Below are 27,209 nucleotides of genomic sequence, written 5' to 3' on the forward strand. Positions count from 1 at the left end.
GTGCAGTAAATGTGATGGACCAGGGTGTGAAGAAATGTGTGAAGAATGTCTTCTGAATATGACATGGGTGTTTTTGTATTTTTGTGAGCAGCTGCTTGAATTTCTTCTTCTTTGTCAGTTGTAAAAAGAAAAATCTTCAAATTCTCTTTTACAGATCAGCCGGATAGTAAAAAAATAGCAGCACAAAGTGATCGTAAGTAGTCCATTTGTTACATACACTTAGAAAAATTATTTGGCCAGTGTTGTCATTAGGGTTTCAGTCAGACCTGATATATTGGGCATGTGAAATCTCGTGGTAGCTGTAGCACAGACAGCTGTTTCATGCTAGGATTTCGCCTGGCTCCAGCAATTGGTGTGTCTGATTGTGTTATGATACAGAATTACGAATTCTGCTCTTCCAAGATTGGGTTTTTGGCAAATATCATTTTAAACTGAAATTTTGGATGACCAGTCAATGAGTCATAGTGAGGGCAGTTTGAGGTGAGATGGATTATTAAGAACATCAACACGCTACTGGCTAGATATGAAATTGGCTGTTCACAAGAAGGTAAACCCAGTAACAATGCTGCAGCACTGGATTAAATTCACAATCGGTGAATATTATCCTAAAATGTTTAAAAGTGGCTACATTTGATAAAATATATTCTCATGCTTAAGTGTCAAAACTGAAGAACAAGATTTTCATGATTTACTTGTATAACATTCAGAGAGAAATCCAGTGGAATAAGTCGAAACAGTTTGGGGAGTGCATTCAGCTTGTCTTCGGGGCTCTTAAAGTTTCTCCAAAATAAATGAGATTAAAAAAAATACATCCAGCTGAGTAACTATCTTGACACAAGGCCAAGAAACACATGATTGAATTTTACAAAACTGGACGGCAGATTAAACTGAGCACTGAATTTAATTTCTGCTGCTATACCTTAATAAAATCCACATGCAGAAAGGAGCGCTGGAATATGGTGCCTCCAAAATGAAGATTCAGAAGCCCCAAAGATCACTTTACACCAAGGACAGCTGATGGCAGCAGAGACAGGTCTTGGGTACTTGCAACTTTCAAGTAATCTTTGTGTGAAGCTTACCCAGGCATTGCAACCAGTCATTTGAGAGAGGCCTGACTGATATTTCCATGAATTGGAGAAAGAAAGATTTCCTTATTCTGCCCTGATTTCAGTGTGGCTGCAGAGAACAGGAGTTCTCGATTCACTCTATCGCCTGACCAGTTGTATTGGTGTGTCTAGTTTTGTGTTGTGTAGTGCCTTTGATTAATGACAAAGAGCCATTCACTATAGCTTGAGTTTGTGCACTTGAGTGTCAGTCTTTGAGTTGCATCGGTGAAAGCTGTGTAGCTGATCTCCACTTGCTCTCCTTGTGGGAGAAATAGTACAGAGGAACCATTTTAAAAAATTTGAATCAAGGGCCAAGAATGTGTAGCATCAGTTGTTACTTTTCACTGCAAACTGGTCACCTAATTGAGGGGTAGTGTGGTGTTCACAATATTCCTGCATTCCTCCATTGTGGTTAAAGTAATCTGCTACTAACACTCAATGTTCTCAGCAGTTTAGGTATGGTTTGCTCAAATACTCCTTGAGACTTTTTAAATAGACTGAACACCTAATCATTTTCTCCCACCCCCATTTAAAATATGTTCTCCTAACATGAAATGCTTTTATTCTTAGCAATGAAAGTGATGTTTACTTCGGTCATGTTCCAAAACTCCAGAGTGTGTGTGCAGTTATGCTGAAGGGGTTTGAATAAATTTGATAGCATTTCATACTTGTGGCACAGGTGTATTGCAACTTTATGTCTGTTGCATTGCATTTGAAGATATGTATCCTTTAATTGTGTCCCTGTTTTCTTCCCCAGCAATCGGGGCTCAACTTGCAGCAATACATCAGCAAAGGTAAGGAGAGCTTAATGTCAAAGGTCAATATGGAGTTTATCTCTTCCTCCACCTCCCAAAAACCACCACAACCATGCCTCTGATGAAGAGTCCAGCTCTGAGCCTTACTAGTGAAGACGGCGCAACATTACATCAGCTAATCTCAGTTGAAGTAGTATTGAGATGCAGCGAGCCCCGACCATCACCAAGTTGTAACCTTTACCAGAAGCTTGGATATGATGCCTTGAGTCTGAAAAACCTTGTCCACTCTTGATCAAAACTCATGTGATTAGTGCTGCACTTCACTAATGTATGTGAGGGTGTCGAACACCACAGGAGCTGAAATCCAAGAGTCAGCCCCTCAGGAGGGATCGAAATGAAGAGAAGTGCATTTTAAACAAGTATCCTCAAGTACAAAGTATTTGACAACTTAGAATTAGATATGCGTACAGTGTGCTCACATGTTGAATCAGCAGTCCTGTAGTATGGCAAGTAATGATGTATGCAGTATTGTCAATAAGATATTGTTTAAAAGACTTGAACAATTTGTGATTGTGGCATGTAAGTTCATATCTGACTACCTAGGAACCAGTTTTCTAAATGGAAAATTGGGGTGAGTGACCCTTGGATTCTCTTGTGTATTTTTTTCTGTCAGTTTGTTTGGTTTTGGCATCTATCTTCTTTTCCAGGGCAACCCTTACAGAGGATTACAGAGTGCCAGATGGGATGGTTGGTCTTGGTAAGTCTTAATGGAATAACAAATGAATCAAGTTTTATTTTTATTTTCAGTATGATCCTCTTCATGTTGCTGAATGCAACAACTGCAGTACCTTGTCCAGTTTACGTTCTGAGACCAGGCAACTCATGTCCTAATTGAATTCCTGTGTACATGCACAGAATGAGATACTTTCTTTGAATGTTAAAATGAGAGGATGTTGGACTCAAACCAACTGATCCAGTAGTTTTTCTGTGTTCTGAATGACAAAGTTGCAAAAGTAATCTCTTTTATTGATGTGTGAGATGTCCAATGTCTAAAAAAACAAATAGAGATGCTTCTAAACCAATTCAGCTTCTAAAGTATGTATAACATATAAAAGTGCTCGATGCTTTTTGATCCTTTTGCTTTAGCATTCTAATTCTTGTTCAACAGAAATGCTTTTAGAAGTTGTCCCTTTGTTTCTATACTTGTGCATACCCAACCACAATGTTGGTAGGCGAGACGTAATTCCCAATGTAATCTCCTCATCACAGTAGGTGGTGGTGTCATTTTAATCATAATTGTAACTTGTTGTATATGGAACCCCATTTTATAATGAACCTATTCAGTCATGTTATGACACACCACCGGCACAGGCAGGACTGGAACCTGAACTTTCTGACTACAGGTGGGAACACTAATACGATGTCAGAAACCTCTTGATTATTTTCAATCAGCCTGCTTTGACACATTCCAGACAGATGGGTTTTAAACAATCTTTGGGCCAGAGGTAGCGGTGCTATTGCTGTGCCACTTTTAACTGAAGGTCATGTCTTGGAAGAATGGAGAAAGGCACACTGAGATGAGAACTCAGAATCTCATGTTAATAAAATGGCACTTTAGCCCACCGACTCCATTTGTACATTTTTTTCTGTCAGTGAGAAGGACTCAATTGACCTGAATCTATGCAAAGAATGTTAATTTCTGAGAGTGCTAAATTTGTTCCCAGGATCTATGAATTTGGGATGGTATTTGTCAGGGTTTCTATTTCTGGTTGGTTTCAGTCATCTTATGGATGTGTTCTGAGCACAAAGGTGTTACTTTGCTACATAACCCTGTCATCTCTCAATTCCCTCAACACTCAGCTTCCAGTCATATTGATGTAAAGTAGCCGCTTGACTGAAGGCCTCCTGTGGAACCACTTAAGGGACCGCATTTAAGGGGGATTATGAGGTGTGGCTGTTTTTAGTCAGGTGGGGGGCGCAGTACTTTGGGAACTCTGGTTACTCCAGTATATATATTTGCCTGTTGTTTGTAACATGCATGCTCATGGGGGTCGGGAGGGGAGAGGTTTGCAAGTTTGCTATAAGCTAGTCTGATTTCAAAAACTGCTGCTAGATTACATGGATTTATACTACCAACGGTGTTGGAAACTGTTCAGTGTCTCTGTGTCAATGCCCAAGGTCTGTTGTCACCTAGTCTATTCCTGCCCAATTTGTGAAATGCTTGTTTGTTTTAGTTATAGGCAGAGGTGGGGAGCAGATAAACCGAATACAGCAGGAGTCTGGTTGCAAAGTACAGATTGCTCCAGGTATTTAAGCTTTCTACCTTGTTTCTTAAGTACACGTTTTGATGCATTTCAGTTTTTTTTGACATTCAAAAGTCTATTGTAGCTACGCCATGTATGCATAAATGTTGAAAGTTAATTTAACTGTCTTTTCGGAAATGAGAGATGTGAATTCTTCGGCTGTTGTGATGAATCTACGCTTGACATGTCTCTTCAACGTACATAAATAAGTACAGATCTGTTCAAATCATTTTTCATTTGGGATTTGCCTCAGTTTTTCATGTATACACCCCTGTACCAGAAAGTACAGCCTCTAGGTTTGAGCTGTATTCTGTGCTCCTCAGGCTAATTTCAGCCTGAGCTGCAGTTGGTATGCCACAAGCAAATGTAGCACCTCATTAGGTCAAGGGGAGAGGTTAGACTTGACCTCAGTTCCAGCTGTCCAGTTGTCTTTGGTTGGGAGCAGATGTTGAACATGGGCATGATTTGGCCTTTTGATTATGATCCCAATGGTCAAATAACCTGTCGATACTTCCTGTCTAAGTTGTTTCCTAAAGAATAATCACTTGGACATAACTTAGATACCAGCAAGCTGTTGGCACCCATGACGTTTACCTGATGAAACATTGCTCATAATCAAAAGAGACCTTTTTATCTTCAAAATAAAACTGACTGAAGAATATGTATGTCTTGTGATTGGTGATGGATCCTCAATACAGTAATTTGATTGCAGACTACCAATTCAAGTAATGCCCAGCCCCGACATTCATAACCCTGCTGTACACCTCTGGAATTGTTCTTCCTTACCCAGCTCCTGACCTTGAATGGGAGTAACATCCTTCAATGCATTTGAGTCAGGGAGGTGGAGGAAGAAGAAAAAGAAACTCCTAAGCCCCATTCTGGCCACTGATAACATAGCTCCCAAAAAAAAATCAGGATCCGTTTCTGAAAAACAAAATAAATTGTGCTTTTTCTTTCTTCCTCTGGGCCAAATTGTGATGGTGAGTACAACTACATTTGTACTCGATTTGTGACATAACATGCATAGATATCATTTTATCTTTTCCCTGTGAATTGCCAAAATTATCCAGAAAATAGTGTTTGCGACATTTTTATAAAGTCAAATTGATTCACTGTGTGATCACAGCCAAAATAATAGCAGTTTTCTTTATGAAAAAATAGTGCTGCTGGTTGAACTTACACAACAGTTGATACCATTGATACCAAGCAGAGTACAGTTCAGTTGATATGTCTCCAAAAATATCTTTACTGCAGCACAAATCCAGATGTTGCATTAACTTACTTCTACTCCAGCCTTGAAAAGCATTTCTTTTTGATGCCCTTAAAACATAGCATGTTTTGGATGTAAATATCTCTGCTTAACTTGGGAGAATCAACATTATTTCTGATAGAACTGTAGAGAAATGCTGATTTACTGAAGGAACTGACTTCTGTCTCACTGCAATATCCTTGTTCTAGTTCTAATCTTTCATCTTGTAGGTCTGAAGGCTTATGCTGTTGCACATGCAGCAGGCTGGCAGAATTTATATCCTTGAGCAGGGGGAAAGGCTATTTTCGTTTAGTTCTTTAATGTGAAGCATGTATTTATTCATTGTGTTGGGAATGTGTGTTTTAAATGTGCTTAATTAGAAATTGTTTTCTTGCAGAAAGTGGAGGTTTACCAGAACGATGCGTCTCACTGACAGGAAATTCGGAATCAATTCAGTAAGTGCAGATGTATGTCTGTTGTGTAGTCACAAAAAACAAGACTCTTCCTTGTGTTGAGTACCATGTTGGGTTTAGATTCTATTTAAAGCAGCATAGTTGAGTAAGGAGGTGGCCAAGCACAGCTGGGCAGCTCAATTCCTTTCGCGGGGCCTTTTCAGCCTGAGTTCCTTCAATGAAAACTCTTGACGATAAAAGCTTTCTATGGGATCATTGTCTTCAGTTGCATTCTTTGATGAAAAGAAGAAAGGGAGAGGACTAGAGATGTAGAAACATAGCGACTTTTTGCCCCCTTCAGCCTGTACCGTGGTGCTGGATCGTGGCTGATGATCTACTTTGTACGTAGAAATTTATTGATCTCATGCCTTGAAGATAGTCCGTGACTGGACTTGGACAACTTTCTCAGATGGACAATGTCAAACATTGACCATCCTCTGAAATTCCTCCTCTCAGCCTTAAATGGCCTGCTGAATGACGCTCAGTCTGAAATTTGCCCTGCCAAGGCCTTTAAGAATTTCATCTGTTTGAATGAGTTCATCTCTCATTTCTTGTATCTTCCTCCATGAATACATACACGCTATAATCACTTAGCTTTTCTGCCGTTTCACTATTTATGATTATAAATTTGCCTATAATGGCTTAACATTTGTCTTTATGAATCTTTTTCTTGCATACATTTGGAAGCTTTAATGACCTCTTATAATGTTCCTTGCTAGTTTCCATATTGTTTTTTCCCTTTCTTTCAGTTTCTTGATCTTCGTTTGTTGGATTCTAAAATGCTCCCAATTTTTTTAATAAACCTACTCCTTTGATTTAATGCCACTTTTAAGTTGCTTAGTTAGCTCTGCTCAATCAAAATTTCCTGTTTGGTTTTGTGTCTTTAAGGAGTGCATGTTTGTTATCAATCAGGCATTAATTCTTTAAATACTGATTATTGTGTATCTATAGTTATACCTTTAGCATTTTCCAAATTGACCATAGGCAACTTACCGCTCAGATCTTAATGGTTTCCTTTTGGAAAATTGAAGACCCAAGTTTGGGATTGAACTTCCCTGCTTTTATACCTAAGGAGCAATTCCATCATATTATGGTCACTCTCCTGTACAGATTCCTTTATATCAACATTGCCCACCTCTTCGGCCTGTCCTTCCAAGATGTTAAATATCCTTGAATATTCAGTTCCCAACCTTAGTCAACCTTCATCCCATATTTCTGTAATGGCAATTTCCGACTTTTTTGCAAATGCTGCATGCATTCAAAGATTGTATTTAATTATTTTCTTAACTTAATTCTGTATTTTCATTTTATTCAATGTTGGCACTTGTCTTTGCTGACTTATGCTTTCATTTATGAGTTTTCTACTTTTCTATTCCCAGCTTCACTTATCACCTATTAGGATGTCCTCTCCAGTGTCTCCCTCCGCCTGACAAGCAAATTTAAATCTTTTGCAATGATACTAGCAAATCTCCCTGTGAGGATGTTGGTTGGAGTTCTGAAAAGATATAACCTATTCTCCTCAAATGGGACCCATCTGCCCCAAAACCAGTCCAGATGCCACAAATCTAGAGCCTTCCCTTCTATACCATTCCTTCAACCAAGTATTCATTCATTTAATTTTATATAAGCATGTATGTTACTGTGAGTAATCCTGAGATTACCACCTTGGAGGCCTTGATTTTACAACTCTTTTTCCTAAACAGTGCTTTTTGCACCACATCCCCCTTTTGGTCCATCATTGGTGCCAGTGTAGATGACCAAAAGAATATCCTACAGTCTCTGTAACACCCATATCCTTTTGCAGCAGGGAGTCAACCTACCATCCTGGAGTTAAATCTATGACAGCAGTGCCTGACTGCATGACTGTTAGAACCCCTGCTGAAATATAATAGAACTCCTGCATATATTGCTGGCTCTGAGAGAGGATTTGGGCTTTGCATTCTGTAGCTTGTGGATCCACCAGGTGTTCTGGTGCTTTCAATGACTCCACCTAGAACAGAACTTAGAATATTGAATGTCTTCAAAACAAGTTTTGCTTTACTTAGTCAGCAATTATTTCCAGCTGAACCTGTATTTGACTGCTGCTACAATGCTTCAGTTTATTTGGATTGTTGCAGGAAAGAACCATAGCTCCTTTAGTTTCAGTACGGTCCAGTTGTACAGTAGTGATCATCCAGGTCTGGGCACCTTGTTGCAGTTCACAGCTGGGACTGGAGCAAAAATCCAAGTCATTTTCTGCTGAATATTGTCAGAATCTTCATAAGTTTTATCATGTATAAATGTTTGAGGAGGATCTTCTTTCAACTCTCGGCTTCCTCTGTAACTGTGTTTGTGCGGGACTTCCCAGGGACTAACTTTGGAGCAATAAAATTATTTGCCAATAATTAAAGTGGCAAGAGCTTTATCTCTTGCAATCTGAATTTCTGTGCATTCTGTTCGCAGGACAGCGAAAATGCTACTGGATGAAATTGTGTCAAGGGGTCGAGGTGGGCCTCCAGGTCAGACCCATGATGCCACAAATGGACAAAATGGATCCATTCAGGAGATTGTGATCCCAGCAGGAAAGGCTGGGCTCATTATTGGCAAAGGAGGAGAGACCATCAAACAGCTCCAGGTACAAAATTGAAGAGGAGAAAGGAACCAGCCAGAAGAATGGCTTTATTCAGGATATTAAATGGAAGTTCTCAAACAGAATTGTGTGGAATCCTAACTAGATCAGTAATTCAGGCAGGAACTGAATCTGAACATGCTGGCCAGTTAGACCATCCCCTTTGTACTTCTGGTTCAATCAACCCATTCCAAGGCCTGAGACTCAGAAAGGCCAAGTCATTTGTTTGATTGTGTTGTTATTTTTAGGACGCTGGGCTGCTGTGGTTCCCATAATATTTATTTACATAGCAAATCATTTATGCAGTGTTTGGCAGCATGGTGGCTCAGTGGTTAGCACTCCTGCCTCACAGTGCTAGGAATCTGGGTTCAGTTCCACCCTCGGACGACTGTCTGTGTGGAGTTTGCACTTTCTCCCCATGTCTGCATGGGTTTCCCTCCAGGTGCTCCAGTTTTCTCCCACAGTCCAGAGATGTGCAGGTTAGATGGATTGGCCATGCTAAATTGCTCATAGTGTCCAGAGATGTTTAGGTTAGATGTGTAGTCATGGGGAATGCAGGGTTGTGGGGATAGGGTGGGGGTGAATCTGAGTGGGATGCTCTTCAGAGAGTAGTTGTAGACTTGTTGGGCCAAATGGTCTGTTTCCCCACTGTTGGGATTCTGTAATAATTTCCTTTAAAAGTTCTCATTTGGTGGTTCACTGGTTAGCACTCCTGCCTCAGTGCCTGGGACCTGGGTTCAATTCCAGCCTTGGGCAACCGTCTGTGTAGAGTTTGTACATTCTCGTCGTATCAGTGTGGATTTCCTCTGGATGCTCTTTCTTCCCCCCCAGAGTCCATAGACATGCAGGTTAGGTCTCCCAGCAATGCGTTGGGGCGGCACGGTGGCTTAGTGATTAGCACTGCTGCCTCACAGCGCCAGGGACCCGGGTTCGATTCCACCCTCTGGCGACTGTCTGTGTGGAGTTTGCACGTTTTCCCTGTGTGTGCGTGGGTTTCCTCTGGATGCTCCAGTTTCCTCCCACAGCCCAAAGATGTACAGGGTAAGTGGATTGGCTACGCTAAATTGTCCAGCGATGTTTAAGTTAGGGATGCTGTTTGGACTTGTCGGGCTGAATGGCCTGTTTCCACACTGTAGGGATTCTATGATTCTTAACTTGCTATTATAGATTCCAATCAGTGGACTAATATTAGCATCTATAATATTGTCATGTTTTGCAAGAAGTTAGTTCGTACTTGGAGGGTGAACCAACTAAAAGCACTTTACACAGCGATGTAGGGAGCGGCTAGGTGGATTGGCCATGCTAAATTGCCCGTAGTGTTCAGGGGTGTGTGGGTTACAGGGGGATGGGTCTGGGTGGCATGGACTTCTTGGGCCGAAGGGTGTGTTTCCACACTGTAGGGATTCGATGATGTATGGATGGAAAGTGCTTCCAAGGAAAGCAGCAAGAGGTGGCCAGCTAGAGAGAGATCAAAACAGAGCATGTTGGGAATTCTCAGCAGGTCAGGCAGCACTCTTGGAGGGAGAAACATGTTGGAAAATGTTCTGTTTTGTTTCTTTCTGTAAACGCTTCTTGAACTGCTGAGTGTTTCCAACATTTTCTGTTTTCAGTTCAGTTGACCTCGTCTGCAGTATTTTGCCTTGTACACGGTTTGAGAGAGTTAAATTAGTGCCTGGTGGAAAATTGAAGGAACCATGAAAGTCACAAGGTTACTTGCCTGTTTTGTAATTGCATGTACTTTCAACTTATTTCTTTGATCAAATTGTATGCTGTCTCCAGTTTGCAGCCTGTATGGTACAAGTTAGGATGTGAGATTGTTCTGCACTTAACTGATTACTGTGGGAATGAAATGACTGACGTAAAGCAAATGATACAGGCATTGTACACATGTTTGACCCATTGCTTGCTGATTGTACAATTAAAACAATTTGAAATGAGGTTTGCAGACTGTTTTTAGGTAAAAGTTGGTCCCTGAGTTTTCTGAACAGGGATCCTTCCGTTGTTCTTCCTTTTGAACTATCATCCTGAAGTTTCTATCATCTTTGTAAACAGGAACGTGCTGGAGTGAAGATGATTTTAATCCAAGATGGTTCACAAAATGCTAATGTAGATAAACCACTCCGAATTATCGGTGATCCTTTTAAAGTACAGGTATGAATTTTTATATATCCGGATTGCGACTGTGTCACCTCTGTAGATTTTCACTGCCTTTATCTCCATGCTCTTTGTTGATGGTTCCCACGATTCTTATAGTAATCCTAATGAGAACAGGTATCCTTGGCTTCTTCTCTTCCACTGCCATCTCCTTGAGCTTCTCTTCTGTTCTTTCACCTGTCACTGAGGAACTTGTCAGTGAAACGGAGACCAGTTGTCTATTGTTTCCCCCTATTTGTTGCTAACCAGAGGACCTTCTCCAGCCCCAGTACAGATCGCTGTGTAGTTTCTCTTCACTTGTCCCTGCCCCACGCCCTCCAGTGTTCTGACACACGCTGCGTAAACTGCTTCCTGCTGCACCTCCCTTATTGACTGTGGTGCTAGTTAGCTTTGTGGTGGATTTGCTGCTGAAATTGCTGTTCCTTTTAACACCAACTGTTCTAAGTTTATAAGAATTTCATCTCTGAGTTGCCCTGAACTGGGAAGACTCTGGGTTTTAATAAAGTGCAGAGTTAGTAGGGTGTTCATTATTCGGATTAGTGAAGCTACAGAACCCTGGAGCTGATTAGTGAAGTAGCTGCTCCTACTTGTTTACAGTGCGTCACTAAACATTTCCAATCTGATCGGGATTCTAAACTAAATATTGGCTGAAATTGTGAATTCTGAAGTCGAGCTCCAATAACGACTTTGCTGTTCCTTCTTTGAGTTGTAGTTACTTTGTCTGGTTAACTACTTTTGCTATGGCTGTTGCAGCAAGCACGAGACATGGTGATGGAGATTCTGCACGAACGCGATCAAGGAGGATTTGGGGACAGAAATGAGTTTGGCAATCGAGGAGCTGGTGGAGTCGGTGGTTTAGATGTAAGTGTTCATGGTTTTCTTTGTTTGCAGGAACCCAGAGGCACAAAAAACAAAGCTCATAATAGGTATCTCATTCCTTGCTGTGAAATTATTTAAATATCCCGGTAAATCCCTGTTTTCAAAAATTGTTCTTTCCTCATTTCAATGCACAAATTTTAAAGACACAAAAATAAAAATGCACGGTTCTTACAGCCTTACAATGGAAAAGGGAGACAAGCAATAAACATCAGCATGGAATATTGTGGATTATCAGAAGAAATTAACATAGAGGGAGAGAGATACTAGTGGGTTTAGCAGCTGTAAAAGTGTATCATTTCATAGGCCCAGATGTGATGTATCTCAGGTTGTTGAGGAAGGCAAGAAAAGAATATCGCAGGCCTTGGTTATTTTGAAATCCTTTCTGGCCAAAAGGGAGCTGCCAGAGGACTGTCGCATTGCAAATGTCATTCCATTATCAAAGTGAAGGAAGGGTAGATTGGGAAATTACAGGCCACTCTAAGCTCAGAAGTTATCAACGAATTCTGAGTGATAGAATGTAATTGCACTTGGAGAGACACTGGCTAATCAGAGAAACTCAGCATGGATTTGTTTTGGAAGGTCGCATTTGACAAATTTGATGTAATTTTTGGAGGAGGTGACCCAGGAGTATTGGTGAGGGTAATACATCTGATATTGTCTCCATGGACCTCAGCAAGGCTTTTGATAAGGTCCCTCAATGTAGACTGGTTGTAGAAATTGAGTCTGTGGGATCCAAGGCAGAGTGTGCATTGATGCATAATTAACTGAGGCACAAAACAGAGGTTAATAGTAGGAGTGTGCTCCTGTCACTGGAAGTCTCTTCACTGGGGTTCCACAGGGCTGGCTGTTGGGGCCCTTGTTGTTTGTGGTGTATGTTAATAACATAGATTTCAATGTAGTGGGTGTAATCAAGATGTTTGTGAATGACATGAAAACCGATAAGTGGTAAAGAGTGCACAGTATAGCTCTAAACTGCAAGATATTAATGGACTGGATAGCTGGGCAAATAAAACACTGTACAGAAAAATATGAGGCATTGCACTTAGAGAGGATCTAAGAAGGTTAACCATGAATGGTGGGACGCTGGAAAATACTCAATATCAAAGGAGCTTTGGTGTTTTCCTGAAGGTAGTGAGGAACATTGATGGGCATTGTGTGCATTTTTGAGAAGATATAAATAGTGTGATTTTTATGAATCACCTCTTATACTCCAGGTCCCAGTGCCGCGGCATTCAGTGGGAATTGTGATTGGACGTAGTGGAGAAATGATCAAGAAAATTCAGAACGATGCTGGGGTCCGAATACAGTTCAAACCAGGTCAGTCCCATTACATCCGTTGGGTATTTGAAACCTTAATATAAATCTGAGACTCCTCCATTTTATAGAATGTAGACCTGTGTGAGAGTGAAGTCCACTGCGGTCAGCAATATTGAGCAATGAAGTGGCTAGGTGATTGGAGTTGTCCAAAATTGCTCACTCTGTTAGCGCAAGTAAAAAGTTCTCTACACATCCAACCTTCTGCATACCCCTTGTTGCAGTAGATGATGGCCCACGACTATTGAAGCTGCTATTTTTTGGGGAGACAGAATTCTTAACAGTGACACTGCCTGGGAGGTTGTCTCTCGGAGAACCACTGCAATGTGTTCAGAATCATCAAGTGTATACCATATCAATGATTTGGTATGGTGTAGAAGGACTGGGTGTGGAGGGTGCAAATATTACTATTATCTTTGTCTTGTGGCATAACGTTTTGTTTTTGCTCTCTTCTCCCCTAGCTACATGACTGGGAGCTGAAGGTTAATTATGAGCAGAACTCTTCAGTTTAAAATACCGTCTAGAGAATTTTGCCATGCTTTGTGTTTGAGCTGCTGACCTGGAATAATGCGAAGATTGAGCAATGCAACAGGGATGTTTAGAGGGTTTCTTCTTGTTGGTACAGGCTGATTCTGGTGTCGCCTGCACTGTCAACTGAAACACATCCAGAGGCCAGTTCAGTCACTATCCAGGAGCCTCACCCCAACCCCGACCCCAACCCTTGACCAGGGAATGATGTGTGGTGATGAATATGGATTCCCACTGTTCACCACCCCCCTAGAAAACCATGATGCTCAAGTTCTGAGTGTACACAACTTTGTAACATTGTTGAAAACATTGCATCCTCTGGATGTAATTGAAATATTGTATCAGCAATGAGGGTGAATGTGACAGTTGGCTCTCTGCATCCCCTGACTTAAATATTTGGGTTTTTTTTTTGCGAATTTGGTTCATTGTTTCAGGTGCTGTCTGTTCCTTTTGGACTGATTTCTGTAATGCATACTGCGGCTGCTCTGAAACTGCTAACTTTCAATAAAGTCCTTTTCCTTTTTTTTCATCCCGTAGATGATGGGTCTACGCCAGATAAGATAGCGCATGTAATGGGGCCTCCAGAGAGATGCCAGCATGCTGCACAAATAATAACTGACCTTCTGCAGAACGTGCGGGTATGGAGTAGAGTTTTATTCTCACTTTCTTCCTTCCTGATTTCTTGCCCTTTACTCTCCACACCTGAAGGTGGTGAGTGTTCCATGGATAGTTAGGCCTCTCATTATTAGCCCATTTTTTCCGAAGTATGGTGAGGCATCAGAGAGGCATCCATGATGGCACTTGAATCCAGAGTGTTGCACGCCAATGCGTGTCAGAAATGAGCAGTATAAAATCAGACTGCAGTGCTAAATGTCAGCAAATTGGGCTTTCCAGGATTTCAAGCTATCTTTGAGAACCTTTGCAGTGAACTCCATGCTGTGAAACCTGTTTTGTAAGCTGCTCCTTTATGCATGTTTTATTGTTCATGCTTTACATTCACTGGGTTCCAACAAATCTATTTCTACCCTACAAATGTCTGAGAGACTATTCTAAGTTTAAAATCAGATTGTGGCTGCCTGATACCTTTTGGCAGGTGTTGTCGGGATGACCAATGAGCCTTCTAAGTTGTCTTTGTTACGTGTGGCCTGTTTGTTTCACCATATGCTACCTTTAAATTCTTCCACTTGGCACTACCCATGTGATTGTCGCCTATGATTGAGCTATGGCGGGCACACAGCTGAATGGGATCTTCGGTGGTGAACACACTGAGTGGCAATATTTGAGACTCGTCCAGTTCCGATACGTTGGATATCTCATAGTGTTGAAAGAGATGTTTTCAAATCAGCAATCTGTGTGGGGGCAAGTTTAATTTCTGGTTTTGGAGGAGTGCTTTAGAAGTTGGACTTGAGCCTCTATTCCCACTTGAATGCTTAAAAAGAAAATGTAATATGATGTTCTGCAGTGGTAAAATAAGAGTACACATGTTTGGTTGTTTAAACATCAATATGATTGAGCAGACCTAACCTCAAAAACTTCATTATTTTGAATTTAAGACAACACCGGCTTAGTTGCATTACTGTGACTTGAGGATACTCTTTCATTTGACCTTCCTCTTTGAAGATGCTTTATATATTTTTTTGAAGATGTACAGTTTAGCAGTTGGTTTATTGTACTGACATGGTATGTTTCACCATGTCCACATTGAGCTTTGTTTTTAAAAATTCCTTTTGAAATATTCAGACCAGGCAGTGTATCAGGTCAGGAGAGAGGTTAGGTTGATGTTTCAATCTGTGATCTTTTGTCACATTGGATGAGCTTGTTTCTGTCCCAAGTAGATTAACTCAAATGTTTCCAAAATTTTCTGTTTTACAGATTTGTAGTTGCTACAATATTTGGGCTTCAGTTTGACCATGCAAGGTGCTGTTAACAAAAATGTTAAACTGATTTCTTTTAGTGTGAACTGGGTTGTACTGCCACATGATTAATATTTCCAGCTACTTTGCTGTGCAAGGTGCCACCTATATTTAGATTCAAGTGATGGAGTCACACCTACAGCTTGTTTTCCCCCCCCACACCACCACCACCACCAAACCTCATTCCCTCCTTTCCAGTGTGCTGCATCACTTCGCACAATGCTGCCTGTTGGATCTCTCAATCTATGAATTTTCCAGCAGCATGCTGGCTTGTGGTAAGTAAGGGAACTCAAGCCGCAATGTCCAACCAAGCATGTTGTGTTCCCACAGTAGGGACACAGCAATACAGACCGACCTCTAGTCAAGCACCATGTTCACTAGGGAATTTTGCAACTGTCCTAGTAGGAAAACTCAAACTGTTTGACGATGAGCAAGAGAGAGCTGAATTCATTGTTGAAATTAGATTAATTTGCTCCTTTCATCACTTAGAAGTGGGCAGGTCCTGATCTCAATCAGACAAAAAGATGTTGAAGGAAGTAGAAATGTGGAATTTTCTTTGACCAAACTGCTTTAGATACTGGAGCGTTGGAAGCTTGCAGAACTGAGTTCACTGGAGATTTTTTTTTTTGAATGTTTAAAGGTGTTAAAGAATATGCATGAACAGTAATAAATTAGAGTTGAAGTCCCAATTAGCAATGATCTAATTGAATGGTGTGTAGACTTGATCTTCCAAATGACCACCTTGTCTTAAATTGAGGTCATTCTTGTGAAAACTTTGAGAGCTGGCTTTTATTAACAGTCCAGGAAAAGCACGGACAACTCCAGGTTTAGAACAGATACTTTCCTCCAACTTTAAAGCCTTTTGGGATGCTGCTTGTTTGAAAAGCTTGAGTTTATGACAGTGGATGCTGCAAACAGCTTTTAATGTTTGGTTCCACTGCAGAACTCCTGAATTAGCAAGTTCATCCAGGTGATTCTCCCAGAGTCCATCTCGGAATGCGTTCTGAATTCTCATGTGACTTAAGTTTTGTCTTATTCTCTGACTTTATGTTGTAAATTATGTGCTTATGCAGGCTGGTCCCACTGGGCCTCCAGGACCTGGAATGCCTGGGCCTGGCCGAGGAAGGGGAAGGGGACAAGGCACGTGGGGTATGGGCCCCCCTGGAGGAGAGATGGCTTTCTCAGTCCCCAGCCACAAGTGTGGATTGGTCATTGGCAGAGGTCAGTAGTTGACTCAGAATGGTTTTCATGTTGAATCTTGGTTTTAACTTGTCTAATGTGTGTTCTATTTACACATGTATTTGTGTTGTTTTTCTCTCCATTGTGTGCTTTCAATGCATCTTACTTGTTTTGATATATTAGAGGTGATGTGGACAGGCTGGGGACAGTATGGGAGGGATAAGGCGAGGAAAGCTTAGAGGGATGGCTTGGGACAGATATGTAAAGAAGTACAGTTGTAATAAAAGAAAATAATTACACTGCAAATGTTTTGCAAACCTCTACAAAGTTATTAATAGAAGGAAGTCCTCTGCTTTGCTTTGTATTGAGAGCGATTAGGTTACATTGTTTCTGAGCTACGTTTAATTGTTGAAACCTTGCAGGTGGAGAAAATGTAAAGGCAATAAACCAACAGACTGGTGCATTTGTGGAACTGCAGAGACAGCCCCCGCCTAATGGTGATCCAAACTTTAAACTTTTCACCATCCGAGGGTCACCTCAACAGATTGACCATGCTAAACAGCTCATTGAGGAGAAGATTGAGGTAACGTCACCATTGATCACATTTCTAACTGATTAGAAACAGGCACTCAGAACTTGCAGAAATTGATGCAAGTTATTTTTATCAAGTCATCTGTCAACATCTATGCTTGCAAGCACACGACTGAAGGTCAGGATAGCAGTTTAATTGACTCTGTACTCAAGCAAAAAATGTTCCATTTTCAGGGTCCCTTGTGTCCTGTTGGACCTCCAATGCCTGCTGGCCCTATGGGACCCTTCCAGCCGGGACCCTTCACCCAAGGGCCCCCAGGAGCTCCTCCTCCTCAGTAAGTAAACTGCTTCTTTGCTTAATGTCTACTCCCTGTCCCTTTTACTATTTGATCGAGCTGGGATTAGGATCACTTTCTCGTGAATGGAATGATGGGTGGGTGAGCAGGGCTACTGCTTTAGAATAATGCGACGTGTGGATTTTCTTTACATATTAGTTGCTGCATGCTGTTCATTACTGTCTGCCCTGAAGTGCTCACTTGATATCAACTATGATTTCCCTTCCAGTTAATACAGCAGGAAGCTGGTTCGCAGCAGTATTCCTCACTCACATGGACAGGGTTCCAGTGTTTCTAGTTTGAAGGGGGGACTGGGGCAAGCTGCCCAACCTAGTTTGTAGTTACCTAAAGTCAGGGTTCATGTAACTTTCAGGGAATGTTCGTGGGATATGGATTTTCACTTCTGGAGAGGTGCCTGTGCTTTTATTGTCACTCCCTCTCAAATGACCATTGATTACCTCTCCCAGGTGTGAACCTTGTGTCCACAAGACACACATTTTTGCTTCCTGCCTGTTCCCGGCAGCTTCACTCATAGAGAATCTGCTCTGGTTATTGTCTGCTACTCTAGACCAGAGACTCAGGAAATGGTTCCATTAAACCAGTGGAGAAGCAGCTGTACTGACGCAAGCATTGGATGAAATGGGTGACCGGAGTAACAGTGGGTCACACTCCTTCGAGTAAGGGTACTTTGAGTCAGATGTGGAAAGGCGTGGACTAGACGAAACGCGTGAGGATCTTTAACTGTTGTGACATGAAATGTCTAACCACCGTTCTTCCCCAACAGTCCTGCTGCTGGTGGGCCACCTCCTCCACATCAGTATCCTCCTCAAGGTTGGGGCAACACGTACCAACAGTGGCAGCCGCCCGGACCACACGACCCAAGTAATTACTAATGTTTTCTAGCTTCGTTCATGTTGTTTTAGCTGGTCAAGCCACAGTTTCTGAGAATCTGCAAGCACTGAAACATGCTGGCTCAGTCAGGTCCATGGCCTGGGCTGCCCTCTGAGATGGATTGTGCATCCCTTTGTTGAGTCTTAGAAGTGATTTGTGTTTCTCTGGAACATGGAGTCACGTACAGGCCCAGATAGGGTTTCCTTCTGTCTCGTGCATGTCCAATCCAGTTAGAGTTTAACCACAATCCACTGAGTTCATGGTCACTTAGGGCAGCATCGGTTTCCTGATCTTTTAAACTGAATTCTCAAAGTCCTGTACAAAATCAATTTGGAGTATTAGTTCAGTTCTCTGTAAGTAACCAGACTTTTAATCACTTGATTGCCATTCCTGTCAAAGTGTCCTCATAACCATTCTGATGGAGCTGACAGCTTGAATAAGTCAAATACAAATCTTATTTTTATTACCTGCACTATTTCACCGGATTTCTGTCCAAGTCTTAAATCTTCCTCGTTAAATGAAAATACCTTTTCTTAACTATTAATACAGACATGTGGAGTTAGTAACAGGGTGGCCATGTCACTTTTCCCATGTAGCAAAACTGCAGCAACGTTTGTGTTAATCCCATTCCTCGTCCTGTCACCTTCAGACCTTCGGTCTCTTTACATTATTCTCCTATTGGTCATGAAGTTTTGATTTCAGTTAAATTTAATATTTTGAGCCCTTTATTGCAAATTTCCCTGCAAGGAACAGAGTTGTTTCCTATGTATAATTTTAATTCTTTCCATGAGTTTGACTCATTTAAATCTAGTCAGTAAACGATGGGTTGCCAAGAGTACTTGTTGAATTGGTGTGTCATTGTGCTTTCTGGTACTTGTCTGTCTGCTGAGACCCTGAAACTTTCTAACAACTGCTTCCAGAGCTTGAAATTCTTCTGTTTCCCATTTCATCAGCTTTCACCTGTTTGAGTCTGCTGTGTTTTCCAAAAACTGTGCTGATGCCTTTCATTTGTGCATTTCCAAAATGCTTACTAATGCCTGGCCTTGGTCATGGTGCATTTAACTTCTTGGGGTGGGGGTGTGAGTTAATGGTGTTCTGTCACCTTTGTACAAAGCAGCAGTAGACTTCTGTGGAATATTAATGCTGCCTTTTTGTGGTGCAGGTAAAGCTCCCGGAGACCCAAATGCAGCTGCCTGGGCTGCCTATTATCAACAATACTACCAGCAGCCTCCTGCACCTGTGCCACCCCAGCAGCCAGCTGCTGCTCCACCAGGGCCAGGTAAGATGGCAAGTGTGTTGTTTCCGTGGCGAGCATTTTGGAGGAACCTACTAACAGTCATCCTCTGTAACCATAATGAACTTCTGCACTAGTTTAAAATAAGCTAAGCTTAAGTGGATTAATGTGAGCTGTTAGTGTAGATTTTGCACTCCTCTTGAGTAGGACTTAAACTCTTTTACGTCCTGCCTTCGCGATGGAAGTGATCATTGTTGAGAGAGAAACAAAGTTAACGTTTCAAGTCTAGAGTCTCTAAATGGAAGTTCTGAAGGAGGGTCGCTATGCTGAAAATGTTAACTCTTTCTCTCCACAATGCTGCCAGATTGAAGTTTCTCCAGCCATTTCTGTTTTTGTTGTATATTTGTCAGTGTCTTCAGGAAAATTGCAGTTTCCTGTGATGCTGTTGTAATTGTCCTTCCATTATTTTAAACAGACCCCACTCAGCAACCTCCAGTTCAAGGCCCAGGAGGACAGCCTGATTACACTAAAGCGTGGGAGGAATACTACAAGAAACTAGGTGCTTATCTCTCTCTTTTAAGTACAGGGTCAGTTTATGTTTGTAAATTAGCTTGCAATAGAATTGTCATGCTTTCTTCTCAATCCACCACCAACTATATTGTGATGGGCTGGTATGACTATTACTGTTGTTGAGTTTAAAGATCCTAAACAGGAACAGATAGCAGCCGACAGGCTGTTTCTTCAGATGCTGAAAAGATATTTCCACTTGTGGGGTGATCTAGAATTTTGTTTTACTTTATTCGTTTGTGGGATGTGGATGTCGTTGGCTGCCCTGCTTTTATTGTCCATCCCTAGTTACCCTTGAGAAGGTGGTGGTGAGCTGCTTTCTTGAACCTTACCTCCCCTTAGGGAGGGAATTCCAGGATTTTGACACTGAAGGAACGGTGAAGCCCTGACCAATATGTAGTTTCTTGTTTTTCTGATCCTCAAGGCCACTTTCTAATTCAGCCCAGTGACCAATGGGAAGTATCTCTCTGCTGCCCATTGCTCCCTACCTTTGTCTATAAGTGCCTCTCTTAAATGTTTTTTGTCATGTATAGGATTATCTATCATTTTTTTTTTTTTGCATTCTCTTCCTCAGGCCAACAGAGCCAGCCTGGCCAGCAGCCTGGTCCCCAGCAGGATTATACAAAGGCGTGGGAGGAGTACTATAAGAAACAAGGTCAGCGCTCATTCATCACAAGTCCACTCCTTGCACTCAGTCATTAGCTTTGTTGAGCTTTAACTTTGGTAACTTTACAATTATACTTGGTTTTGTTCTCCGAGAGGTGAATTCCATAGACTGAATCGACACTCGAGCCTACCCAGCTGGCTGCAGAGTGAAGCTCCCACTCCAGGTCTCGGGCATGTCTGCAAGTCCCAGCTGTACCAGGAACAGAACGGTTTTGCATCTGTAGTGCCTTTCACCACTACAGGATATTCCAAAGCTGTTTACAACCAGCCAAGTGCTTTTAAGTTCAGTTACTGTTGTAATGTAGCAAACGTGGCTGCCCTTTTGTGCTCAGTAAGATCCCACAAAAAAGCAAAATGGTAATGACGAATGATCTGTTACGGTAATGTTGATTGGCCAGGTTACTGGGATCACAGTGGCTGTGGGAACTTTTTATACTTCTGAGAGGATGGATAGGGCCTTGGTTTTGTGTTTGTACTGACAGTGAAGAATTCTGTCTGTTCTACACTGGCATCTGGATGGTTGCGACATTTTTCTGTTTCCCATTTTAGCCATCCAGCGGCTCATCTGTGTCTTGTTTCAAGTGTATTCTATTTCATGTTAGTGTCCCATGGTCAGCCACAGACTGGCTAAAGCTGACCACATGGATCCAGGGCACTTAAAGCCAAGCGTTGGAATGAAGTTTTTGATTTTAATGGGTTCAGACCTCCAATCCAGTACTGACAAGTCAATTTTCAGTCTTTCACCTATTCCCGCTTCTCATCTAAAATGTTGGTGTTTTGAACACCCTTTTGAGCACTGTGCAGCCATTGTCCCCTTGTAAATGTTCGTGGTTTCGTTGTACTGATGTTAGTCAGCTGGGGCAGTGCTCCAACAAGGCAGTTCTGTGTTAAATGTGTGGCCTTAGTTTACAGCTGAGTGGGTGACAGTGGGTTGGAGGATATTGCTTGAGTCAATGTCAGTGTTTCTCACCCATACTTGTAGCTGTTGTGATGAGATCCATTTTCCCTGCTTGAGGCGTTACGTTGATTGCATGATGCCTTAGGGACAGTCTCTGCTAGTGCTACACCAAGTAAACTAAAGCCAGATACTGGGATCACTCTGCAGACCCAACAAGGTGTGGAGAGAGAAGTTGTTGTTCTGAAACATTAACTCAGTTGCTGTCTTAATGGATGCTGCCTGATCTGTTGAGCGTTTCCAGTAGTTTATCTCCATGAGCTTGGTTGTGGTATGAGAGTGAGGTAGATGTCGCACTGGGCTGGCATGTATGTTGTTGTGTGCCTGGCTTTTACAGTGACTGATGCTAAGTGTCGACAATCTGTTCCACAGCTCAAAATGCCCAAGGGGCAGCGGCAGCGGCAGCAGCGGCGGCAGCAGCAGCACCACAACCAGGAGCCCAACCAGATTACAGTGCAGCCTGGGCTGAGTACTACAGACAGCAGGCAGCTTACTACGGGCAGCCAGGGGCACCTCAGCCTGCCCCCCAGCAGCCACCTGCACAACAAGGGCAACCGGTACGTCTGCACCCCCCTCCTTCCTACAGGTTTTAACTCCTTCCTCTCCTTATGGCAGGGGTGCCTGCTGGACACGGCTCTGCCTTCACCCACCATCGTGATGCTCTGGCTAAGAACAACTAAACCTGGCCTGCAATAAACACACACCCACACCCACAAACATGTTCTTTCTCTCTCCTTTTCTACCTAAGTGGTTTCACACTCAATGGAACCCACACATGGGGTGATTCCACCTTCTGTGATTAAACATTGGAAGCGTTTATGGTATGACTTATTGCTGTGACGTTTCCCCAATGCTTTTATTCCTGATCACTGCCCAGTGGCATTTTCTAGATGCAGGTTAAGCCACATGAATTGAAACCTGCCTCTGTTTCTCTCTTCCGTGTGGTCTTCCTCCCTCTCCTGTCTCTTTCTGCCCCTCTCGCCTCCCCCCATCACTTCACCGCCCCCTCATTCCCCCTCCCCTCCCCTCTTCTGTCAGTTTCTCTCTCTCGCGCGCGCTGTCTCTCTCTCTCTCTCTCGTGCGCGCTGTCTTTCTCTCTCTCTCTCTCTCTCTCTCTCTCTCGTGCGCGCTGTCTTTCTCTCTCTCTCTCGTGCGCGCTGTCTTTCTCTCTCTCTCTCTCTCTCTCTCGCGCGCGCTGTCTCTCTCTCTCTCTCTCTCTCTCTCGCGCGTGCGCTGTCTCTCTCTCTCTCTCTCTCTCTCTCGCGCACGCTGTCTGTCTCATCCTTTCTCCACCCTTTCTCCCACTCCCCCACCTGTCTGTCTCTCTCTCTCTTTCCCCCACTCCCAGGTATGTTAACATGCTCAGTTTTTAGCAATTGCCACCCAATTGTGCTGGATCATATAGAAGGGAAACATGTGGGATGTCTACCATGTACTTTCATCACCTCAGATGGAATGTAATACGTAATCAAACCGGTGCGTATCAGCAACAGGTGAAAGGCAAGGTCACAAAGATCCTAACATAACAATCACCAAAGTTATACGACACATGGACTGGCTCTCCTGAGAGAAGATTGAAACCTTGCAGTAAATTCTTGAACACAGTTTTCTATCCCTGCTCCTCGTGAAGGTTCAATGAAGCAGAAGACTTAAGACTGTCACATGAGTCTTTCGGTGATGAGATGTACTTTCTTCGATGTTAAAGCAGACCCGTTGAAGAATTTCATTAACGGGCATTAGAGGATACAACGCATAAGTGACTCTGGAAACAAATCTCTCTCGTCTTCTTCATCCCAGTCAAAGTGAAAATTGCTTATTCTGTTAACGTGATGGATTGGAATTAACATTTAAAATGCTTTCCCCTATTGAAATAATCTGTGAAGCAATTAATTTGCGATCAGGGCCTCTGGGCTCAGAACCGTGGTTAGTTTTCACAGGAAGTGAGGAGACACCACCTTAACCTGATCATAGAATTGTAGAGCACAGGAGGAGGCCGTTGGCCTATCATGCTTGTGCCAGCTTTCTGAAAGAGCTGTCCAATTAGTCTCTTTCCTCAACTCTTCAGATTTCTCTTTCAATATTTTTATCCACTTTTCCTGAAACAGGAGGTTTCAGGGACATCAGTAGTTTTTCAATAAAGCTAGTTCCTATCAATTTAGCCTGATTATGAATTAGCAGATAAAATGCCCCTAATCTAAGCAGTTTAAAAGTTTCTTCAATTAGCTTAGCAGTCTGTCCATTCAGGATAGTGACTTTAGATTAAACCAAAATGTGCGAGGTTAGGACTGTGTCCCAATCTATGAGCATTGTGGAGAGGTGAGCTTGTGTTTGGAACCATATAAAGGCTACAGAACAGAAACAGGCCATTTGACCCATGTGGTTCATGTTTGGAGTTCATAATCCCTACAAGCTACCTCCCCCCCAACCCCACTTCATCTCGGCCCCTATCAGCATATCCTTATCCTCCTTTTCCCCCCTCATGTACTTGTCTAGCTTCCCCTAATTGCATTGCTGTTTGCCTCAGTACTACCTGTGATAGTGACTTCAACCATGCTCAGCACCTTCAGGGTAAAGGTCTTGCCTGAATTCCTTTGTGATTTATTACTGACTGTCTTACGTTTTAAGCCCCACTTTTGGTGTCCCATGCAAATAGATGCATCTTCTCTACATCTACCCTCTCAAACCCACTCATTATCTGAAAGATCTCTATTTGCTCATCCCTTCTGTATACTGGAGAAAAGACCCTGTGAACTGCATTGTTTTTTTCTGATAGTTATAATCCCCTCAGATCCTTTGCTCTTTCTCCACTACCTCTGTATCTTATAGTTTGGAGACCAGAATAGTTCACAGTACGTCCAATGTGGTGTAGCCAAGGTTCTATAAAATTTTCATAATTTCTCTGCTCCTCAGTTCAGTTGCTGTAGAAATTAGCCCTAATGCTTTTTTTTGTGGCCTTACTAACCTGCATCGCTACTTTGTGACTTGTGTATTTCTCCCCACCCCTTTCCCAAGATCCCCTTGTTCCTCTTCCCTCATTTAGATTCATTATCCAGACAGGATGTGACCACCATATTCTTCCTCCCAAAATGTAATACCTCACACATCTATATTGAAATTCATTTGCCATAGAAATGAATCTATCTGATGGCACGCAAACCCTATTGTGTCACCCCACTAATTTCCACATTAAATATTTTCTCTCTCCCACAGACACAGTGAAGCAAACGGGGGATGATTGCAGTTTCGTCGGGAAGAATATTCCTTTTAACAATGATGCAGACTGATGAAGATTCGTAGGCTTAGGTTCCCTATCACTGTTTAAAGATGTTCATATTGAGCCAGTGTAGGAGATAGAGTAATCTCAGCTCCATCTTCAAATTCAGTCCGTCTATAGGAGGAAAAAAAACACAAAAAAAAACATGGAGAGGGAAAAAGTGAAAAATTCAGGGTAATACTTTCTTTGTTTTATTTTAAATATAGATCACTCGGCTTTTAGTTGATGATAGTTGAACATTCCAGACAATGTACGGTTTTGAAATCAAATCCATTACACTGAAAATGGCTGCTGGTCTGTTTTTGCATCTTGTTGTCTGTTTAAGGTTTAAAAAAACAAAATGTAAGCTTGGTTTTTACTTTTTACCGCTCGTTTTACACTTCACAATAAATGATATTAAAACAGTGGCTCTGTTATTATAATGCTTCCTCAAATGTTGAGCTTGTTCCCCTTTTGTTTTAATTCCCTTTCTCTCCTGAAGGTACTGGCTTTTCCTGAAGAACAACCAACAGCCAGGAGCAATTTACCAGCACCTGTCAATTGTTGTTTGTCCATGGTTTCTGCCTAGAGAGAGGAGTAAAGGTCTCAGCTGAGTCTGGTCTTAGTCATGCTGTAAGTGACAGAAGGGTTTGGAGTTGAACCTGTCAACCTCCAGAGTGAGCTATGACCAAGTCATAGGGGTGGCACGGTGGCTCAGTGGTTAGCACTGCTGCCTCACAGCACCAGGAACCAGAGTTCAATTCCACCTTCAGGTGACTGTGCAAACTCCAAACAGACATTCTCCCCGTGTCTGTGTGGGTTTCCTTCCACGGTCCAAAGATGTGCAGGTTAGGGTGGACTGGCCATGCTAAATTGCCTGTAGTGTTTTCCAGGATGTGTAGATTTAGGTGGGTTATAGGGGGATGGGTCTAGGTGGGATGCTCCGAGGGTTGGTGTGGACTTGTTGGGCCGAAGGGCCTGTTTCCACACTGTAGGGATTCTATGAAGTACAACAGCATGATGTGTTTTCCCCCAATACTCTGTATATCTGGAGAGTTTTTGTCATTTTAGCTTTGAACCCAGTTGCTAAGTGGTTGCACTGGTTTGCTCAGATTCTTTTATCATTGCATCTTTGCTCCAATCATTCATTCAGTCCATGAGATTTCAACAAATTATACAAGAAGAATTCAGCGTGCTTGGCTAGCTCAGTCAGTAAAATATGAGACTCCTAAGCTCAGGGTGATAGGTTTGATCCCCACAAACTGAGGGCTCTTGTTGTGCATTGATGGTGTCTCTGCCTCTGGGCCAGAAACTCGAGATTCCAGGTCCCACCTCAGGATGGTGATGACCATAGGCTTTATTAAATCCGATCCAAACCAGTTAATGAAAAATCACTTCTGTTTAAGAACAAGACTTGAAATTGCAACCTGCCCGGTAGTTAGCACAGCATTCGTCACGTTTGCCTACTGAAGCCGTTGCTACTGCAACCCAGACTGGAAGAGGTGCACTGGGGCCTATCCCTGTGACTCGACTTACTCCCTTTGCAAAATCAGCTTCCATTCCACCCTAAACTTAATCCCCATGTGTCCCTGCTATTTTACCTATAGACTCCTATTTGGTCCCTTTGTTGACTTGAGGAGTTGCAAATGGTGCTGAACATTGTGCAGTCATCAATGAACCTCCCCGCTTCTGATGGAGGAAGGTTGTTGATATCCTCAATACTTGAAAGAATGAAACCAAAGTTCAAAGGAGATGTGGGCCACGTTTTATACGTGGAGTGGTAGGAGTCTGGAATGCACTGCCGGGATGGTGGCGGTAGAGGCAGTTACAATAGGGGCGTTTAAGAGACTTTTAGATAAGCGCATGAATATGCAAAGAATAGAGGGATATGGACCAAGGGCAGGTAGAAGGGAATTGTTTAACCTGGCATCATGCTTGGCACAACGTTATGAGCTGAAGGACCTGTTTCTGTGCTGTCCTGTTCTATGTTTTAAGTCTATGCAACCTACCCTCTCGATTCATAACCTTTTTATGTTGGTGATCATTCTGGTGTCTCTGCACTGCACCCACTCTGAGGCTAGCTTCTCCTTGAAGGGCAAAGTGTGTCAGAAAGAACATTCCTTCATTGCCACAAATTGTAATTCTGATCAGGGTATAATTCATTCAAACAGACTGCCTTGTGTTGTCCTGATTTAGTGTGACTCAGCTTTTTTTAAATTTGGACCCATCTGTCTCTGTTCAGGACTCTTAAGTTCAGTGACATCTGTGATCTGGGCTGCAGACTGAACCCTAAGTCTTCATGCACTTTAAGTCTTCATGCACTTTAAGTCTTCATGC

General features: G+C 42.4%; 1 protein-coding gene across 1 annotated transcript in view; it reads left to right on the forward strand.

The window, feature by feature from the left end:
* The window catches only part of LOC109923797 (KH-type splicing regulatory protein), a 43,693-nt gene extending 18,393 nt beyond the window's left edge, over nucleotides 1-25,300 (forward strand). Inside the window, exons 3-21 of the mRNA XM_048617881.1 lie at nucleotides 155-193; nucleotides 1,864-1,900; nucleotides 2,569-2,618; nucleotides 4,096-4,167; nucleotides 5,811-5,868; nucleotides 8,308-8,479; nucleotides 10,526-10,624; nucleotides 11,381-11,488; nucleotides 12,721-12,823; nucleotides 13,886-13,986; nucleotides 16,335-16,482; nucleotides 16,863-17,023; nucleotides 17,206-17,306; nucleotides 18,091-18,188; nucleotides 19,360-19,476; nucleotides 19,907-19,990; nucleotides 20,573-20,653; nucleotides 21,992-22,176; nucleotides 24,830-25,300. Of these exons, the coding sequence (XP_048473838.1) occupies nucleotides 155-193; nucleotides 1,864-1,900; nucleotides 2,569-2,618; nucleotides 4,096-4,167; nucleotides 5,811-5,868; nucleotides 8,308-8,479; nucleotides 10,526-10,624; nucleotides 11,381-11,488; nucleotides 12,721-12,823; nucleotides 13,886-13,986; nucleotides 16,335-16,482; nucleotides 16,863-17,023; nucleotides 17,206-17,306; nucleotides 18,091-18,188; nucleotides 19,360-19,476; nucleotides 19,907-19,990; nucleotides 20,573-20,653; nucleotides 21,992-22,176; nucleotides 24,830-24,838 (1,823 nt within the window). The 3' untranslated portion in view covers nucleotides 24,839-25,300. The remainder of the gene's footprint in view (nucleotides 1-154; nucleotides 194-1,863; nucleotides 1,901-2,568; nucleotides 2,619-4,095; nucleotides 4,168-5,810; nucleotides 5,869-8,307; nucleotides 8,480-10,525; nucleotides 10,625-11,380; nucleotides 11,489-12,720; nucleotides 12,824-13,885; nucleotides 13,987-16,334; nucleotides 16,483-16,862; nucleotides 17,024-17,205; nucleotides 17,307-18,090; nucleotides 18,189-19,359; nucleotides 19,477-19,906; nucleotides 19,991-20,572; nucleotides 20,654-21,991; nucleotides 22,177-24,829) is intronic.
* The last annotated feature ends 1,909 nt before the right edge of the window (nucleotides 25,301-27,209 follow it).

The sequence above is a fragment of the Rhincodon typus genome, chromosome 38, assembly GCF_021869965.1.
Source record: "Rhincodon typus isolate 14 chromosome 38, sRhiTyp1.1, whole genome shotgun sequence".
Classification (NCBI taxonomy): Eukaryota; Metazoa; Chordata; class Chondrichthyes; order Orectolobiformes; family Rhincodontidae; genus Rhincodon; species Rhincodon typus.